At 56.0% G+C, this 18,909-nt stretch overlaps 1 protein-coding gene across 2 annotated transcripts; it reads left to right on the forward strand.

Moving 5' to 3' along the window:
* The first annotated feature begins 528 nt into the window (after window positions 1-528).
* On the forward strand, window positions 529-11,148 carry AGXT (alanine--glyoxylate aminotransferase). Of its 2 annotated transcripts, none has more exons than XM_054479012.2 (11): window positions 529-759; window positions 1,279-1,471; window positions 2,734-2,798; window positions 3,684-3,784; window positions 5,026-5,096; window positions 6,023-6,107; window positions 7,149-7,244; window positions 7,977-8,046; window positions 9,576-9,671; window positions 10,065-10,193; window positions 10,450-10,749. In XM_054479012.2, exons 1-11 carry the CDS (start codon window positions 529-531, stop codon window positions 10,498-10,500), a joined length of 1,188 nt encoding a protein of 395 aa, XP_054334987.1. In that variant the 3' UTR covers window positions 10,501-10,749. The 2 variants fall into 2 exon arrangements, with proteins under 2 accessions (XP_054334987.1, XP_054334986.2); XM_054479011.2 differs by lacking the exon at window positions 10,450-10,749 and adding an exon at window positions 10,757-11,148 and having other exon boundaries at window positions 533-759.
* The last annotated feature ends 7,761 nt before the right edge of the window (window positions 11,149-18,909 follow it).

Raw genomic sequence — 18,909 nt, forward strand, 5'->3', positions numbered from 1 at the left:
GCTGGGGGGCCTTCAAATTTTATTTTTGGTTTACAAGCCTTCCCATCCGCTGCGCCAGGGTCAGAAAACCACAGTCCATGGGCCCAATCTGGCCTGCCACCTGCTTTTTGTAAATAAAGTTTTATAGGAACATGCCCACACCTCTGGCAGCTGCTTTGCAAGCACACAGCAGGGTTGAGTTGTTGCAACATAGACCACAGGGCCTGCCAAGCCTCAATTATCTGTGCTCCGACCCTTTAAGAAACACTTCTCTCACCCCTGAGCTAAGCAGAATCAGAGGGGCTGGACATGCAGGACTCAGAGTGGGAGCGAGGAGGGGTGGAGTGAGGACAGCTTTGTCACACTCTGTTTTTCTGTCACTCAGCCCTGGGGGCTCCCTCTGCCTGAGGGCTTAGTCCCCTGCTGCCTGGCCCTGACCCGCAGGACAAGCACAGATAAGGCTCAGGGAACAAAAGCAACAGGCAGGGCTGCCACGGAAGTCCATCCACCAATCCTCACCTCTCACCTCTGTGTCCGCCCTGCCGGGAAATGTTCCAGGCTTTGGCCAAGGCCAGTGCAGCCCCAGGTCCCCGAGCGGCAGGTTGGGTGCGGACCATGGCCTCTCACAAGCTGCTGGTGCACCCCCCCAAGGCCCTGCTCAAGCCCCTCTCCATCCCCAACCGGCTCCTGCTGGGGCCGGGTCCCTCCAACCTGGCTCCTCGCATCATGGCAGCTGGGGGGCTGCAGATTATTGGGCCCATGAGCAAGGATATGTACCAGGTAGGAGTGGGGGGTCACTCGGGGGCCTGGGTCTCACCCATGTTCCCACCCGCAGATCATGGACGAGGAGAGGGGTCACTGCTTCCTCACTTGGGGGGCTTGGGTCTCACCCATGTTCCCACCCGCAGATCATGGACGAGGGGAGGGGTCACTGCTTCCTCACTTGGGGTGCTTGGGTCTCACCCCTGTACCCACCCACAGATCGTGGATGAGGGTAGGGGTCACTGCCTCCTCACTTGGGGAGGTGGGGAGCCTGGGTCTCACCCCTGTACCCACCCACAGATCGTGGACGAGGGGAGGGGTCACTGCCTCCTCACTTGGGGAGGTGGGGAGCCTGGATCTCACCCCTGTACCCACCCACAGATCGTGGACGAGGGGAGGGGTCACTGCCTCCTCACTTGGGGAGGCTGGGTCTCACCCCTGTACCCACCCACAGATCGTGGACGAGGGGAGGGGTCACTGCCTCCTCACTTGGGGAGGGGGGGAGCCTGGGTCTCACCCTAACCCACCCTCACGCAGATCATGGATGAGATCAAGGAAGGCATCCAGTACGTGTTCCAGACCAGGAACCCACTCACACTGGTCATCTCTGGCTCGGCACACTGTGCCCTGGAGGCCGCCCTGGTCAATGTGCTGGAGCCTGGGGACTCCTTCCTGGTTGGGGCCAATGGCATTTGGGGGCAGCGAGCCGTGGACATCGGGGAGCGCATGGGTAAGGGAGAGGGCCAGGTGGGGATGGCCCTGGATCCATCCTTCAAGGCCGCCCTGGCCTCCCTCTGTTTGAAGCTGGCAGCCCCCGTTCCTGGGTGAGCGCTTACCCACCTTGTGGCCCTGTGCGCACGAACCTCCTGCCAGCCCGCTGTCTCCTCCAGGCGGTGTCAGGGCACTCATGGGGCCTGACTCTGATAGGGCTGGGAGCAGCACAGGTGCCCCGATCCCCCCAGTCTCCTTGAGCTGTTTCTGGAGTGCATGCGGGACAGAACTACAGGGAAGCCTCTGGTCCCAGCACACACTCCTGAGAGCCCCGGCTGCTGTCTGGGGCCCCAGGCACCAGCTGTGCTCTGTGACAGGGTGGGGTTTCAGAAGCTGAAGCCTCCCCTCAAATCTCAGCAGCCTTCCTTCTGGAATCTTGATGTGATACACAAAATACAGAGGTATGGGCAGAGTATTTGCCTCCGGAGTACACTTTTCTGGGAGAAAGACAGGAGCAGGAGTGTGCCCTGGGTTTAATGATTGATTGTGGCATTGAGGGACATCAGCTTGGTTAGCTCTACAATGGCGACAGCCAAGAGGGTCCCAACCCCAAGTCCACAAACTTTTCAAGGGGACCCAGGGTTGGCAGAGGCCAGGACCCCAAGTGGACATCAGGGCACGCAGGCTCAGATGCTTGCGGTATATGGCTTCCCTTTTCCCCATTCTGTCCCCTCGGCCACAGGTTCTTCCCCTCCCACAACCTGGCCCTGAACAGCACACAGGATAGGGCAGAGAGAGGGAGGGGATGAGGGCCTGATTCCTGGAGTCCCCAGCTCCAACAGAGGGCAAGGCTGCTGCCTCACTCACCCCTCATCCTTCAGTCTGTCATCCATCACACCTGTGGTGTGCCAGCCCTGGACCAGGTACACTCCTTGTGCCAGCCCTGGGCCAGGTGCAGCCCTGACCCCCGGGAGCTCACTCTCTGCTTGGGGAGGCACTGGTCAGTGTGGCCTGAGAAAGGGCGTTTGAGCTGACCTCTGTCAAGAGCGCCCCAGGAGCATTGGCTCCAACAGCCGGGGGGTCAAGATGGCCCTGGCTCTACACACAGACAGGCTCTCATTGGGCAGAGTCCACCCTCCTCTTCAGGCAGGCAGCCAGGGTGCCACAGTGGGTGGGGTCCAGCCCTCACAGGGCCCCCCTGCTCAGCAGGGCCACAGGTGCCCAACACTGGCTTCTGCAGTGTATGCGGGACACTCACAGCCCACTCTGTCCTGCACCCAGGAGCCCGAGTGCACCCGATGACCAAGGACCCTGGAGGCCACTACACACTGCAAGAGGTGGAGGAGGTAGGCAACGTGGGGTGGGGGTCAGGGCCGGGAATGGCCAAGGACCCTGGAGGCTACTACACACTGCAAGAGGTGGAGGAGGTAGGGGACCCGGGGTGGGGATCAGGGTCGGGAGTGGCCAAGGACCCTGGAGATCACTACACACTGCAGGAGGTGGAGGAGGTAGGGGACCCGGGGTGGGGGTCAGGGCCGGGAGTGGCCAAGGACCCTGGAGATCACTACACACTGCAGGAGGTGGAGGAGGTAAGGGGACCCGGGGTGGGGGTCATGGCCGGGAGGATGTGAGAGGGGGCATGCTGGCTCAGGGGCCACCTGGAAGTGGCCAGCCAGCGGGGTGGGATCATGGCCGGAAGGCTGGTGGCTGACCCTCAGCCCATCCTAGCATCTGGTGAGCGGCCACAGGAGAGGGTTCCATTACCTGGGAATGGTGGGAAGACTGGTAGGGAGGCATCTATCTGGCAGGGAAACTGAGTCAGGAGCCTGGTCCTGTGGGCAGGGCCAGAGGGGCTGGAGGCAGGAGGCTGAGTTGGAGTCTAGGCTGCAGAACATGTCCCTGACACTCAGGATACCCCACCCTGTGGGCTGAAGTCAACCTCAGCCTACCCGGAGTGTGGGGACTCAGTCCATCTACCAACAGCCCTCACAGGCCAGGCAACAGGCTGGGGCCACCCTTCCTCCATCTCTGCGCAAAAGTCCTGTTCTTGGAAAAGCCCTCCTCCCAGAGCGGAGATGCCCCAGCCTCCTCCTCCCATGCACACCATCAGGGAGGGGTTGAGGCAGGTCCAGCCCCTGGTACCTGGAGCTGCGCCACCCATGGGGGGTTTGTGGGGGGGTCCTGGCCCCTGCCCCTCTGAGCTCCACCTGCAGCCGTCCCTGCTTCCCCAGGGCCTGGCCCAGCACAAGCCAGTGCTGCTGTTCTTAACCCACGGGGAGTCGTCCACCGGCGTGCTGCAGCCCCTTGACGGCTTCGGGGAACTCTGCCACAGGTGAGCCTGGCCCCAGGGCGGTGGGCTGGAGCACAGCTCACAGCCAGGCTGTGGGGAGGGGTGGGCACTGGTCCCTCTAGTCCCTCTGCCCCTGGTCCCCACCCCAGCCTCTGTCACATGGTGTGGGGTGCAGGCACCTCCCAGGTCCTCTTTGCTCTGGGCTGAGTCTAAAGACAACCCCAGGTCCCAGGGCAGGCTCAGGTGCTCCTTGGCCGAGCACCCCCATAGTGCCCACTGACCTCTGTCCCCATGGCTGAAGAGGGCTTGGTGCAGACCTCCATATCTTGCCAGGGCCTGTCCCCACCTCACCCCGAGATTGCCAGGACACTAAAGCTGCCTGATGCCCTCCATCTTCCCTCCTCCAGCCTCCCTCACCCCCGCTTGGGGGTGCACAGGGCAAGGCCTTGAATGGAGTCAGATGGGATTCCTGAGAAATGCCAGCAGAGCCCCTTGGGACCCAGCAGTCCCGTCTGCAGGTCTGAGAACAGGACAGAGGAGAGAAACTCCACGGCCAGGGAGGGTCCTTCTGACAGGGCCCCCAGCCCAGACAGCTTACTGCATGGACCGTGGCCATGAATAAAGCTCACAAACATAACCTGGCCAGCTTCAGCAACACCCAGGCCATCCCCACCTGCGGCCAGCAGGAGATACTTTATGTGTCTTTTTTTTCTTTGCAAGAAAACATGGAGGTGGAGGAGGGTGAGAGTTTGTGAACCTGGAGGTGGGGGAGGGTGAGAGCTCGTGAACATGGAGGTGGAGGAGGGTGAGAGTTCGTGGACATGGAGGCGGAGGAGGGTGAGAGTTTGTGAACATGGAGGCGGGGGAGGGTGAGAGTTTGTGAACATGGATGGAGGCGGAGGAGGGTGAGAGCTCGTGAACTTGGAGGTGGAGGAGGGTGAGAGCTCGTGAACATGGAGGTGGAGGAGGGTGAGAGTTCGTGAACATGCAGGCGGAGGAGGGTGAGAGTTTGTGAACATGGAGGCGGAGGAGGGTGAGAGTTCGTGGACATGGAGGCAGAGGAGGGTGAGAGTTTGTGAACATGGAGGCGGAGGAGGGTGAGAGCTCGTGAACATGCAGGCGGAGGAGGGTGAGAGTTCGTGGACATGGAGGCAGAGGAGGGTGAGAGTTTGTGAACATGGAGGCGGGGGAGGGTGAGAGTTTGTGGCGCTGCTGCTTGGACTGTTCTGGGACTCTGTCCCTGCCTCACCTGCTGCCCTCCGTTCCATCCCCCACCTCTCCAGGTACAAGTGCCTGCTCTTGGTGGATTCGGTGGTATCTGTGGGCGGGACCCCCGTTTACATGGACCAGCAAGGTAAGGGTGTGCTCTGAGGGCCCTACCCAGCCCAAGCAGCCTTGGGGCTCCGCGTGCAGGAAGCCCTGCTGGAAGCGTGCGTCCAGCAGCCGACTGCGGATTCGGCCCCATCTCCCCCAGGCCCAGGGAAACACTCACTCCTTACTGGGGCAAGAGTGGCTCCATGAACTACCCGGCACCCCAGTGTTTCCACTGAGCTTTCAGATCCAGGCATGGGGACTGGCAGGAGGGACAGCTTCTAGTGGGGGACATTTGAGACGCCCCAGGGCTGTAGCAGAAGCAGTGGGAAGAGGAAGGGCCAGGGCTCCAGTCAATCAGGTGTAGGGGACCCCTCTGCCCAACCCCCCAGAGGCTCAGTTTCACATCTGCCCTGCGCCCTGCCAGGCAGCCCATAGCAATAAGAACCACTTTCAGGGTCACCTTGCAGGGAACCTCAGCCAGGCCGGCCGAGGGGCCAAGGAGCCTCCTGTGCCCATCCGCTTATTGGGGAGAGCCTGCACCCTGCATCCACTGTCATCCACTGCGGGGCCTGCCCGCCCACTCCATGGGAGCCTGTCTGTTTCTGCAGAGCCCCTCCTGATTTGGGAGTTCTCAGGCAGGAAGGGAGGGGTTTCTGGGCTGATCCTCAAACTACTACTGAAAGCAGGGATCTGGGGAGGGCCCCAGGGACACGGTGCCCGGGGTGGCAGGGCTGTCCCTGGGGACCAGCACAGTGGATGGAGAAGCTGCGCTACAACGCTCAGGCCTGAGGTCATGGCTGCCACGCAGCAGTGCTCAGATTTGAACCCAGGACTGCCTTCCACATCTCCCCTCCTATCATGTACGGATTCTTGGTAGGGTCTTAGCCCACCAGCCCATTAGCTAGGTAGGCATCCCGCTGCCCTGAGGTGGGGCTCACCCGTCCGGAGCAAACCACCCATCTACAGGCATCGACATCCTGTACTCGGGCTCCCAGAAGGCCCTGAATGCCCCTCCAGGGACCTCGCTCATCTCCTTCAGTGACAAGGCCAAGTGAGTGACCCACAGACCCTCACCTCTGTGCAGGGCTGGGCTTGCAGAGAGCTCAGGTGGCCCGAGGCAGGAGGGGTGGGAGCCAGGCAGGAAGGGCTCCCCAGGCTCCTCCAGCACCTGGGGCTCCTGCCCACCCTCTGAGAGGCCAAAGGCGCTGCGTTCACAGGGAGTGGGGGGGCCGGGCGAGGGGAGGGCTGCGGGTGTGTGCAGGGTGCAGAGTCCGCCGCTCTGGAAGTTCCCAGCTTCACACCAAGGAGTGGCCAGGAAAGGACTGAGGGCCTGGGGCCCAGCGCCCTGACCGGCCTCCGCCCTGGCTCAGCTTCCAGGGGCTGCCCCAAGGGACAACGTGGGCCACACACAGTGCCCCCTGCAGTCCCAATGTCACCTCCCGCTCCTGGTGTCCAGATTCTGAGCCAGGCCGGGCTGGGGGTGGGGTAAGGGGGCCTCACAGGCGGTTCCCATCCAGCTGCAGCCTGGCAACTGGAGGTGCCGTTCCCCAGAACAGAGAGGACTTCGGGGAGAAGTCAGGAATTGGGTGTTGGATGTGGGAGGTCTGAGATGCCCGCTGGACCGCAAGAGAGGGTGAAGGAGGCGGCTGGGTGTGAGTCAGGAGCCTGGGGAGAGGCCAGGGCTGGCCCGTCAATCTGGAGTTGTAGAAATGGACGCATTTAAAGTTTCAAGCCTGGCCAGTGTCCCCTGGGGCCCGAAAGCAGTCAACTTTGGGTGATGTGAGAAATGAAGGCTGACCCTGTAGGAGGGGCTGGGGGGAGAGAAAGGGGCACACAGAGCGGAGGGAGCTGGCCTCGGTGCCCCCATGGCAGGGTCACACAGGCTGGGCCCAAGGGCCAGTGGGACTGGACAGCTAAGGGACCCACGACCCACCCGGTTCCACACTGGCCCCTGAGCACAAATGTAGCTGGGGCGGGCCCTCCTGGGGGCCCCACCCCATCTCACTCCTGTGAAACAGGACAGCCAGCAAGACCGCCCTGGCCTTTAGCCCAAACTGAGGGGCTGGTGCTCAGGCTGCTTCTTCCTCCCCAGAAAGAAGATGTACTCCCGCAAGACGAAGCCCTTCTCCTTCTACCTGGACATCAAGTGGCTGGCCAACTTCTGGGGCTGTGACGACCAGCCCAGGATGTGAGGCCCGGCAGGGACGGGAAGGTGGGGGGCGCTGGGCATGGCTGAGAGGTGGGGGGCTGGCCTCTCACTGCACTCAGGGATTCTCCGAGCCCCCCACCTTCATGCCTCAAGAACCCCAACTAGAGCCCCAGAATCTGCCTGCATCAGGCAGTCAAATGCCCCACCCTGGGTTCCCCCATTCCTCGATTGGCCCGAGGCTCTGGGCAGGGTCATGGCCCCCACTGCCCCTTCCACAAACACTGTCCCCCCCAGAGGTCCCAGCACACCCTCAGGCACTTTGGACCTGGCCCTGCCATATCTCCCCACTCCTGGGCCTCAGCTTACCCCTTCTCAAAAGACGACCTTGGCCATAAACCCAAGGCCCCTTATGTTACACACAGGAACAAGGCGCCAGGAATGGTGCCCTAGCCCAGTGGGCACAGAGGGCCAGTGCCGGCTTTGCAGGCACACTGGGGCTGAGGGGCTCGGCAGGGAGGTGGTGGCGCGTGTGTCTGCTCCTGCAGCCACCCACTGCATCCTGGCTGGGCCCTACACGGAGCCATGCTCTCCTTGGCAGACGAAGCTGCCTTCCCGGTCCAAAGTTCTGAACCCGGACAGGACTCCTCTGCGGAGGATACCGGCCTGTGGTCAGAGAGCCTGTGCTGTTGGGGCTGGGGCAGACAGAGCTAATGCCCCATCTGCCCCTGACCCTGCCCATGGTGCTGGACCAAGCCCCCTCGTGTCTTCCAGGTACCATCACACAATCCCCATCATCAGCCTGTACAGCCTGAGAGAGAGCCTGGCCCTCATTGCGGAACAGGTGCATGGGCTGCACTCCACAGGAGGAGACAGGGCCACTGGCTGGATTGTCGAGGGCACGGCCTGCAGAGAAGGAACAGTCCCTGGTGCACAGAGAGAAGGGAGCCTGCCAGAGAGAGACCCTCAGTGGGGGTGGGGGAGAGAGGACAGGGCCCCAGGTGCACTGGCTGTGGGCAGGGCCAGGAGGACACAGCCCCAGGGACGGATGCAGCAATGGGGCAGGTGTGGATGCTCCCAACCCTTCCATTGCTGTGTGAAGCAGTAAGTGAGGCCCGGTGAGTCAGTAGGCTGGGAGAAGGGGAGGCTGAAGGGGCCAGAGACGTGCCCACAGATAGGTGGGCGTGGATGTAAAGTGAGGGGTTGGCAGTTCCTGCAGGCTTGTCCAGCTCCTATGGCAGGGCAAGAGCTGAGCATGAGCACTTGGGTGTGACCAGGGGTTGATTTGGCCACTTCAACATCCACTCTCAGGACACAGGCGGCTGAGGGTGGCCTCAGGCCCAGCAGCTCTGCAGGCCGCGAGACAGAAAGTCCCACCTACTTTCATCTGGGTCCTGTGTCCCACAAGGCCCATTGCCAGCCACCAGTCCAGAGTCCAGGAAGGGTCCCCAGGCTGCAGCCAGCTTCCCGTGAAGTTGCAAGGCCGTGCCTGCCACGTTTGTCCTCCTGGGTCCACTCATAAAGCCACTACCTAGGGCTGGGTTAGTGCCAGGGTGCCCCTGTAAGCTAAATGCCACCCGCACCCGCAGGGGAAGGCGAGGGGTAAGGCGCTCACACAGAGAAAGGCTCTAGGGTCGTAAACGTGGGTGGAGGGTGTGAGCCAGGCAGAGAAGGAAGAGAACAGGACCAGACAGCAGGGCACAGTCAAGGGCAGAGGCACGGGGACCTGGCAGAGTGCGGATTGCAGGGGCATGTGCACAGAGAAGATGGGCCAGGGCCAGAGTAGAGAGCAGCTGCTGCCCCGGGGACCCACCTGGGGTGGCCATGGGAGCTGGTGGCTGGAGGCCAGGAGGACCCGTGACCAGAGGTGATGGCACTGAGGGGCCCAGGGCTGGAGAGACCACCCCTCACCTGTCCAGAGCTGAGGCAGGAGCAGTGCTGGGGAGGATGCCAGGTCGGGGGAGCTGGCCCTGAGAGGAGAGGGGGGCTGGGAGCTGGCGCCCTGAGCCCTGGCCCTGATCCACCCCAGCCCTGTGTAGCCCAACAGCCCTTCCCCTCCCTGCCCAGCCCCTCCCCCTGCAAGGCGCTCTCCCCTCTTCTCCCCCAGGGGCCACAGGCAGACCACCCCTCTGTCTCTCACAGACGCCCCTCTGTCTCTCGCAGAACCCTCCTCTGCCTCTCCCAGACTCAGATGTTTCTTCCTGCCCTGGGGTAGTCCCAGGCCCTGCCCCCGGGCAAAGCCAAACTGGGGGCTCCAGGGGCTCCCCTGCACCAAGGTCTGCAGAGTCAGTTTCTTCCTCCTGCACCACAGAGGGCGGGGCTTCCTGCCCACCCCACCCATGCCACTGCCCACCATCGCCATCTCCCACACAGGGCCTGGAGAACAGCTGGCGCAAGCACCGCGAGGCCGCGGCGTATCTGCATGGGCGCCTGCAGGCACTGGGGCTGCAGCTCTTCGTGAAGGACCCGGTAAGGAGGCCCCTGGCAGTGGGCAGCCCTGCACCCATGGGGAAGGATGAGGGGCTCTTGCCCAGCCCCCTCAGGAGGGACACTGGCTCCTGAGAAGGAGGGGGCGGCTGCCCGGTGGTGTGGCCCCGGGGCCAGGGATTAGTCTCGGCAGGAGCCAGGAAGTCACAGCTCCCGGCCTCTGATGCTGGATTTCAGGACGGGAAGTTGCCGGATCTCCCAGTGGGAAGTTGCCCATCCACCGCCTCCTAAGGGGTGGGGACCCTGATCTCTCTCGGCCCTATCTCCCCCGCTCCTCTGGAACCTGAAGCTGGGGCAGATGGCGCCGGCCAAGAGCTGTCACAAAGGCCCGTGCAGGGCCTCTCACCCACACACTGAGCCAGGCCCCTCCTGCAGGCGCTCCGGCTGCCCACAGTCACTACTGTGGCTGTGCCCGCTGGCTATGACTGGAGAGACATCGTCAGCTATGTCATGGACCACTTCGACATTGAGATCATGGGTGGCCTTGGGCCCTCCACGGGGAAGGTGAGAGAGAGCGCCTCGAGGGCCTTTTGCAGAAACAAAACCTGCCACCCCTCCTTGAGCCGGACTGTGCACCAGGTCCGGGGGAGGCTGGGGTCATCCGAAAGCCCAGACTGCAGAAGTGTCCAGAAGGGCCCACTCTCAAGGGGTTATTCAGTAAAGCGTATCCTGTCGCCCCTGCTCCCACCCCAGCCCGCTGAGGTCACTGAGTGCAGCCTTTATGATTCCACTCGGAACGTCCTTCCTTCTCTCTGAGCAGACCCTGGAACCAGGCCGGAAGCCCCACGCCTGGGCCCTGCTGTGTCTCTGAGTGGCAGTGGGGAGGGACCTTCACTGCACCACCCTGTCCTCCCTTATGGCTGCGGGTACAGAGGGAGGAGAGCTTGCCCTGGCCTGGGTGTTCGGGGGCCCCCTCTGTGACGTGCACGGGGCTCTCAGCTCCCCTCATGGACACTGGGTGGGTGGTCCTCACTCAGATGAGCCCATCCTGGCTCTGGCCAGCCGTCGGTCAGGGTCAGGCGGGTCCCAGGCGGGAGGTTGACGTCAGCCCGGCCTGTGCCCCCCAGGTGCTGCGGATCGGCCTGCTGGGCTACAATGCCACCCATGAGAATGTGGACCGCGTGACAGAGGCCCTGAGGGCGGCCCTGCAGCACTGCCCCAAGAAGAAGCTGTGACCTGCCTGCTGGCACACACCTGGCGCTGGCACACACCTGGCCCATGCCCACCCTGAGGGATCAGGAGGATCAGGAGCAAACAGATCCTGCAAGGTCCTCCAGGCCTGGGGACAGGAAAGCCACTGACCCAGCCCGGGAGGCAGAACCAGGCAGCCCTTTTCCCTCCAGTGGCACCTCCTGGAAACAGTCCACTTGGGCGCAGAACCCAGTGCCTTCCAAATGAGCTGCAGTCCCCAGGCCGTGAGCCTCCTGGGAATGTTTAATAAAGGGCCTGGCCACCTCTCCTCACTGTGTGGGGTGGTCTGTGAAAGAGTCTGACAGGAGAGCATCTCTGCTCCCTGAGCTGCCTGATTGTGGACTTTAGGGAGACAGTCCTCATCCTGGAGCCCACAGGGTAGATCCTTCCCTGGAGGGGGTGCTGTTACCACACTCTAGCCCCAGATGTCACACCCCCAAACGTTCTCACGCACCACATCCAGGTGAACCCACACAGCCCACAGGGCTGGTTGGAGACCCCTGTCATGGACAAGGGCACCTGCGTGCTGGAGAGCGCACAGCCAGGACCTGAGCCCATGACACGTGGAAACCTCCAGTGGAAGGTCCCCTATGCTCCCATCCAGCCAGTGCCCACCCCTTAACTGCCTGACTTCTGTGACCATAGATCAGCCTGGCATATTTGAATTTATTTATTTATTTATTTATTTATTTATTTTGAGATGGAGTTTCACTCTTGTTGCCCAGGCTGGAGTGCAGTGGCATGATCTCAGCTCACTACAACCTCCGCCTCCCGGGTTCAAGCGATTCTCCTGCCTCAGCCTCCAGATTAGCTGGGACTACAGGTGTGCACCACCATGCCCGGCTAATTTTTGTATAGTACAGATGGGGTTTCACCATATTGGCCAGGCTGGTCTCGAACTCCTGACCTCAAGTGATCCACCTGCCTCGGCCTCCCAAAGTGCTGGGATTACAAGCGTGAGCCACCGTGCCCGGCTATAGTTGAATTTCATGTTCAGTGAAACACACGGCAGGCCCTCCACTGTGCCAGCTTCTTTCACTTACTGTTTTTGACACTCACACGTGCTGTTGTGGGAGCCGGTGTGTCTTTGTTGCTGAGTGCCGTCCCGTCATATGGACATGCTGTTGTGGGAGCCGGTGTGTCTTTGTTGCTGAGTGCTGTCCCGTCATATGGACATGCTGTTGTGGGCGCTGATGTGTCTTTGTTGCTGAGTGCCGTCCCGTCATATGGACGTGCCATCGTGGGCGCTGGTGTGTCTTTGTTGCTGAGTGCCGTCCCGTCATATGGACGTGCCATCGTGGGCGCTGGTGTGTCTTTGTTGCTGAGTGCCGTCCCGTCATATGGACGTGCCATCGTGGGCGCTGGTGTGTCTTTGTTGCTGAGTGCCGTCCCGTCATATGGACATGCTGTTGTGGGCGCTGATGTGTCTTTGTTGCTGAGTGCCGTCCCATCATATGGACGTGCCGTTGTGGGCGCTGGTGTGTCTTTGTTGCTGAGTGCTGTCCCGTCATATGGACGTGCCGTTGTGGGCGCTGGTGTGTCTTTGTTGCTGAGTGCCGTCCCGTCATATGGACGTGCCGTTGTGGGCGCCGGTGTGTCTTTGTTGCTGAGTGCCGTCCCGTCATATGGACGTGCCGTTGTGGGCGCTGGTGTGTCTTTGTTGCTGAGTGCCGTCCCGTCATATGGACGTGCCGTTGTGGGCGCCGGTGTGTCTTTGTTGCTGAGTGCCGTCCCGTCATATGGACGTGCCGTTGTGGGCGCTGGTGTGTCTTTGTTGCTGAGTGCCGTCCCGTCATATGGACGTGCTGTTGTGGGCGCCGGTGTGTCTTTGTTGCTGAGTGCCGTCCCGTCATATGGACGTGCTGTTGTGGACGCCGGTGTGTCTTTGTTGCTGAGTGCCGTCCCATCATATGGACGTGCCATCGTGGGCGCTGGTGTGTCTTTGTTGCTGAGTGCCGTCCCGTCATATGGACGTGCCATCGTGGGCGCTGGTGTGTCTTTGTTGCTGAGTGCCGTCCTGTCACATGGACACATCACAATTTGTTGGTTCATCACCATAAATGAGCATCTGGGTTATTTCTATCTGGGGGCTGTTATGAATATGGAGGTAGTGAAATTCTTACTCAAGCCTTCACGTGACCATGTATTTTCATTCTTCTTGGATAAATAACTAGGAGTGGAATTGCAGGGTCATATAAGAGGCTTAACCTTATACGAGACTGCCACGAAGTTCTCCGAAGTGGCTCTTCCATGCTTCATTCCCGCAGCTACGCACAAGCGTCCAGGGTGCTCCACGTCCTCACCCACACTCAGTGTTGTCTTTTTTTGCTAGGGGGTGTAAAATCGTGTCTGATTTGGTTTTAGTTTGCATTTCCTGGATGCCTATTGATGTTGAGCAACTTCTCATATGCTATCGGCCGTTTGTAGATCTTCTGAAAAGTGTCAGTTCAAATATTTTGGTCATATTTGGATTTTTATCTTTTTATTGTCAATGTGTGATCATTTTAAAATATATTCTAGATACTATGAGATATGTGTGGCATGAATATTTTCTTCCACTCTGTGGTTTACCTATTCATTTTCTTTTCTTTCTTTTTTTTTTTTGTTTTGTTTTGTTTTGTTTTGTTTTGAGACAGAGTCTCACTTTGTCCAGGCTGGAGAGCAGTGGTGTGATCTCGGCTCACTGCAACCTCCACCTCCCGGGTTTAAGAGATTCTCCTGCCTCAGCCTCCCGAGTAGCTGGGATTACAGGCACACACCACCACACCCGGCTAATTTTTGTGTTTTTTTGTAGAGACGGGGTTTTGCCATGTTGGCCAGGCTGGTCTCAAACTCCTGACCTCAAGTCATCCACCCACCTCAGCCTCCCAAAGTGCTGGAATTACAGGCATGAGCCACCACACCCAGCTTACCTATTCATTTTCTTAATTGTGTCTTTCAAAGAGCAGGTATTTTCAATTTTGGTGAAGTCATATTTGTGAATGAGTTTTCTTCTATGGTCTGGGCTGTTTGTATCTTGTCTAAGAAACCTTTGTCTACTTTGAGGTCGTGACGATGTCTTCCTGTGTTTTCTTCTAGAAACTTTACAGTGTCAGCTTTTGTGTTTAGGTCTATGATACACCTCATATTAATTTTGCACACAGTGTAGAAAGGGGGTCAAGGTTCATTTTTATCCAAACTGATATCCCAGTTCCAGTAACGTTTGTTAAACAGACTTTCCTTTCCCCATTGAACTGACTTGACAGCTTTGTTAAAAATCAGTTGACTACACATTCATATGTCTATTTACAGCCTCTCTCTTCTGTTTCATTGCATCCTCGTGTCAATCCCATGCTGTTGCAAATATTGTAGCTTTATAGTAAGTCTTGAAATTAAGAACAAGTCCTCCAATGTTTTTCTCCCTTTTAAAGGTTTTTCGTATTCTACATCCTTCGAATTTCTGTGTACATTTTAGACTCATGTTGTCTATTTCTTCAGAATAGCTTGCTGAAATTTTGGTAGGAACTGCACCAAATCTATATATCAAGTTAAGGAAGATGGAAATAAAGTATAAATTCCGTTTCATAAACATAAATGTAAGTCTTTTTAAATTACTCTCAGCAATGTTTCTAGTTTTCAATGTACAGCAAAGCTGGAGGGGGTTATTTAAGGAAAGCCAGGAACCCAGGAACAGGAAAGCCACTGACCCAGCCCAGGAGGCAGGACCAGGCAGCCTCCCCGGCCCCCAGCGGCCCTTCTCCCTCCAAGTAGGACCTCCTGGAAACAGCCCACTTGGGCGTAGATCTTTTGTTAGATTTATTCCTAGGTGTTTGATATTGTTGATGCTGTTATAAATGGCATTTGAAAAATTTCATTTCCAGTTGTTTATTTTTTAATATATAATCTCATTTTTTCTATATTAATCTTGTATCTTTTGACCTTCCTAAATTCACAAGGCCTAGTAGCTTCTTTGTAGATTCCTTTGAATTTTCTAAGTAGATAATCAAATTCTCTGTGACTAATGAGAGTTGTACGTCTTCTGCCTTTTATGTACTTTTTCTTGCTTCATTGCGCCGGTGTAGGCCACAAATACAGTGCTGAATCCCAGTGATGAGCGTGCACCTTCTCGCCTTGGAGACGTGTTTAATGTCTCAGCGTCAGGCTGACGGCAGCAGTGGGGTTTCTGCAGCTGCCCTGCTGTCACAGGCAGGAAGTCCCCACCTGTCCTAGTTTGCAGAGGGTATTTATCACTAACAGCTGTTGTATTTTGTCAAATACCTTTTCTGCCTATGGTGAGATGACCATAAAGTTATGTTTCTTTATTCTACGGATGTGCTGTTTCGTTGACGGACCTCTTATTTTCTCGTAATATATTTGACAGGTTTAGATAGCAAGGTTACATTGGTCTTGTAAAGTGGTTTAGACAGTATTTTCTTTTCCTTTATTTATCAATTAAATTTGTCTAGAATAGGGACTTTTTTTTTTCCTTATATTTTGGTAGAATTGTCCAGTGAAGCCTTATGGGACAGGAGCTTTCTTTATGAGAAAGATTTTTTTTAATGACTTCTAATGTTTTAATAGACATAGAGTTCTTTAGATTTTTGTCTCTCTCTTTGTGCCTGTTTTGGTAATTTGTGTTACCCAGAGCATGCTTAATTCCTTCTAAGTTGTTGAATGTGTTGGCATAAAATCATCCTTAATATCCCTTTATTATCCTTTAATGCTTACGGGCTCTCTAGTGATTTCCCTGTTTCATTCCTGATATTGGTAATTTATATTTTCTCCTGTTTTTTCCCCATTGATCAGTCTTGCTAGGGGGTTACTGATTTTATTAATCTCTTCAAAAAAGTGACATTTACCATCATTTTCTCAATTGTTTGCTTTCTATTGATTTCCACTCTTATTGCTCCTTTTATTTTACTACCCTTGGTTTTAATTTGCTCCTTTTTTTCTAGATTCCTATGGTAGAAGCTTAATTGATTTTAAACATTTATTTGTTTTCTAGTATGAGCATTTAAAGCTAAACATTTCCCTCTGAGCACTTTCTTCACTGCAGCTCCCAAATTTTGATCGATGATGTTTTTGGTATCACTCAGATCACAATATTTTATAATTTCCTTGTGATTTCTTCTTTGAACCACAGACTATTTAGACTTATATTGTGTAATTTCCAGATATTTGGTGGATATTCTAAATGTATTTTTGTTTTTTATTTCAAATTTATGTCTGTTGCGGTCAGAGCTCATACTGTATATGGATTTCAGTACTTTGAACATGTACTGAGAGTCTGTTTTATAAACCAGCAGCAGTCTCAGTGACTATCCCATGGACACGAGATGAACGTGTCTTCGTCATTGTCAGGTGTGAGCTTCTACAGATCCCCAGGTCCGCCTGGATGACAGCGTATTCAAGTCTTCTTTGTATCACTGGGGTTTTGTTGCTGTTGTTTGTTTTGGTTTGGTTTTTTGCCTGCTTTTTCTATGAAGTGCTGAGAGTGGGGTGTTCTGTTCTCCCAGCATGAATGTGGTCTTGTCTCCTTCTCCCTTTAACTCTATGCATTCATCTTCATGATTTTGAAGGTCTATTGTTAGGATTGTTATACCTTCTTGATGAACTGACTATTTTTATCATTGTGAAATATCGCCCCTTACCTCTGGTAATACTCTTTGTCTTAATGTTTGTGTGTTTTCTTTCCTTGGGCCACTTGTCTCTCCATACAAAAGAGATGAATAATTTCTATTTCTTTTCTTTTCTTTTTTTTTGAGACGGAGTTTCACTCTTGTTGCCCAGGCTGGAGTGCAATGGTGGGATCTCGGCTCACCGCAACCTCCACCCTCCACCTCCCGGGTTCAAGCAATTCTCCTGCCTCAGCCTCCCAAGTAGTTGGGATTACAGGCGCCCGCCACCATGCCTGGCTAATTTTTTGTTTTTTTAGTAGAGACGGTGTTTTACCATGTTGGCCAGGCTGGTCTCGAACTCCTGACTTCAGGTGATCCACCCACCTCGGCCTCCCAAAGTGCTGGGATTACAGACGTGAGCCACCACACCTGGCCCAGTTTCTATTTCTCAATGCTCTGCCCATGCGGAGGATTTTCCCTCACCACTGTCTTCTAGGAACCCTGAGTTGGGAAAGTCCATTTTGGTGTGCACCGAAAGACCAAGCCATCATATCCATGAACCAGGTTCAAGATTTTCTTCCTCGGTCATCTAGTCCCAGGGAACCCTCTCAAGGCCATATGTGTGAGGTTAAAGGAGAGGCACAGGTGCACGTAGGTGATGATAGGGTGACCCCAGCCATTGTTCATCTAACTGACTTGTTTCCACCCACCCTGCTTGGCCCAGCCCTGAAGGGGCCATGTCCATGTACAATGGACTGCTGTTGCACCACCACTGCCACCCCCAAACTTAGGACCCCATAACATTCAGCTCATGGTGGGCAGCTCAGGTCGCACAGTTACTTGATGTCCCCTGGCCAGGGGCCGAATATCACACCAAATGCTGCTTTTGAACAGTGAATACTTCTCTGCTGCAGACAATATGCTCTCGTTCCAGGACTTCACCTCCTCTTTTGGGGTTTGCCAGAGATGTCACATGGTGCCCCTTTCTACCACAGATACCACTGGCACCATGGTGGTATCATAGTGTGAATCTGCTCAAGAACCTGCCTGTGCCCTGGCCCCACTCAGAACCAACAGCCTTCTGAGTCCCCCAGCAAATGGACATTTCCAATTAGGAAATGTCCTAATTGGAACTAGGCCCACTAAGCACCAGGCTTGTTTTTCACAATAGGTGAGGCAAGGTACAAAAACTTCCCCTTTACCTTGGAAGCAATGTCTCAGCATGCCCCAGACCACTCAGCCTCTAAAGTCTTAATCTCTAGGCCAGACCCTGAGACTGTAAGGTTTGTCTCCCACCCTCTGGAATGAATGGTCTTAGAAGGCATCCAAAGAACTTTCCAGTCAATCCTCTCCAGTTCGAATTAGCATGATGTCATCAATACAGCGAACCAGCGCAATATTCTACAGACCATCCAGGTGATGAAGGCCCATTAGGCCTACATTGTGACAGAGAAGAGAGGGTTAACATCAGTCTGGGCCAGACAGTGAACTTATAATGTTATCTCTTCCAAGTGAATGCAAACCGTGTCTGAGCCTCCCCTCTGATGGGGATTGGAAAGAATGCCTTTCTCCCAGGCCAGTGACCACATACGAGTTCCAGAGGCCCTGCTGTCCTGTTGTACTAAGGATACCATGTCTAGCACAGCACCTGGACTACAGGTTACAACTTGGTTAAGTTTATATAATCCACTACCATTCACCATAATCCATCTGGCTTCTACTGGGGCCATATTGGTGAATTGAAGTCTCTGAAAGTAGAACTAAATTCTGTTAGTACACCCAGGATGTGGTATGCTTTGCTGGGTTATCTCGGCCGTGGGAATAGGGATGATTTCGAAATAACCTTCCCCTTGGCCCTTCCTGCTATTCCAGCTCTTACTCCTGCTATGTACAGCCACCCTGCTTCACAATCAAATGCCAAGGGAATGGCCACAGGGTGGGCCTGGCCCTTCAGTTCCATTATGAATCAGATGTGAACCAAGATTCTGCTTCCACCAGCCCCCATTCTAATGGGGGAGGAGTGATGGCATTTTGTCTCCCCTTGTGTGGGTGTCAGCTCAGGCCCTGGATCTTGCAGCCTTCAAGGGGTCTGGGTATCTCCTGTCGTGAGTGTGTGCTTCCTCTGGCAGATGGTCCCTTTCAAGGAGGCTCCAGGGAGCTGCTGCTGTATGAATTGCAGGTCCCCTCCAAGAGCTTAGGGTGTGAGCTGTGGCTCAGGCACTGAGGGGTCAATGCCCCTGAGAGGCCAAAGATGGAGAATAGGAAATGTCCAACGGGCAGGACCCATGCAGGTCATGGGCTGCAGGCAGGCAGGCAGTGCTGGGCTGATGAGAGAATGTGAGTTGCGGGTACAAAGAATGGTAAGGACAGAGTGGGGGTGGCATCAGATGCCAGAAGAGGACACCTTACATCAGAGAGGGGGGATGTTTAGT

Source organism: Pongo pygmaeus, chromosome 11 (assembly GCF_028885625.2).
Source record: "Pongo pygmaeus isolate AG05252 chromosome 11, NHGRI_mPonPyg2-v2.0_pri, whole genome shotgun sequence".
In the NCBI taxonomy this organism is placed as follows: domain Eukaryota; kingdom Metazoa; phylum Chordata; class Mammalia; order Primates; family Hominidae; genus Pongo; species Pongo pygmaeus.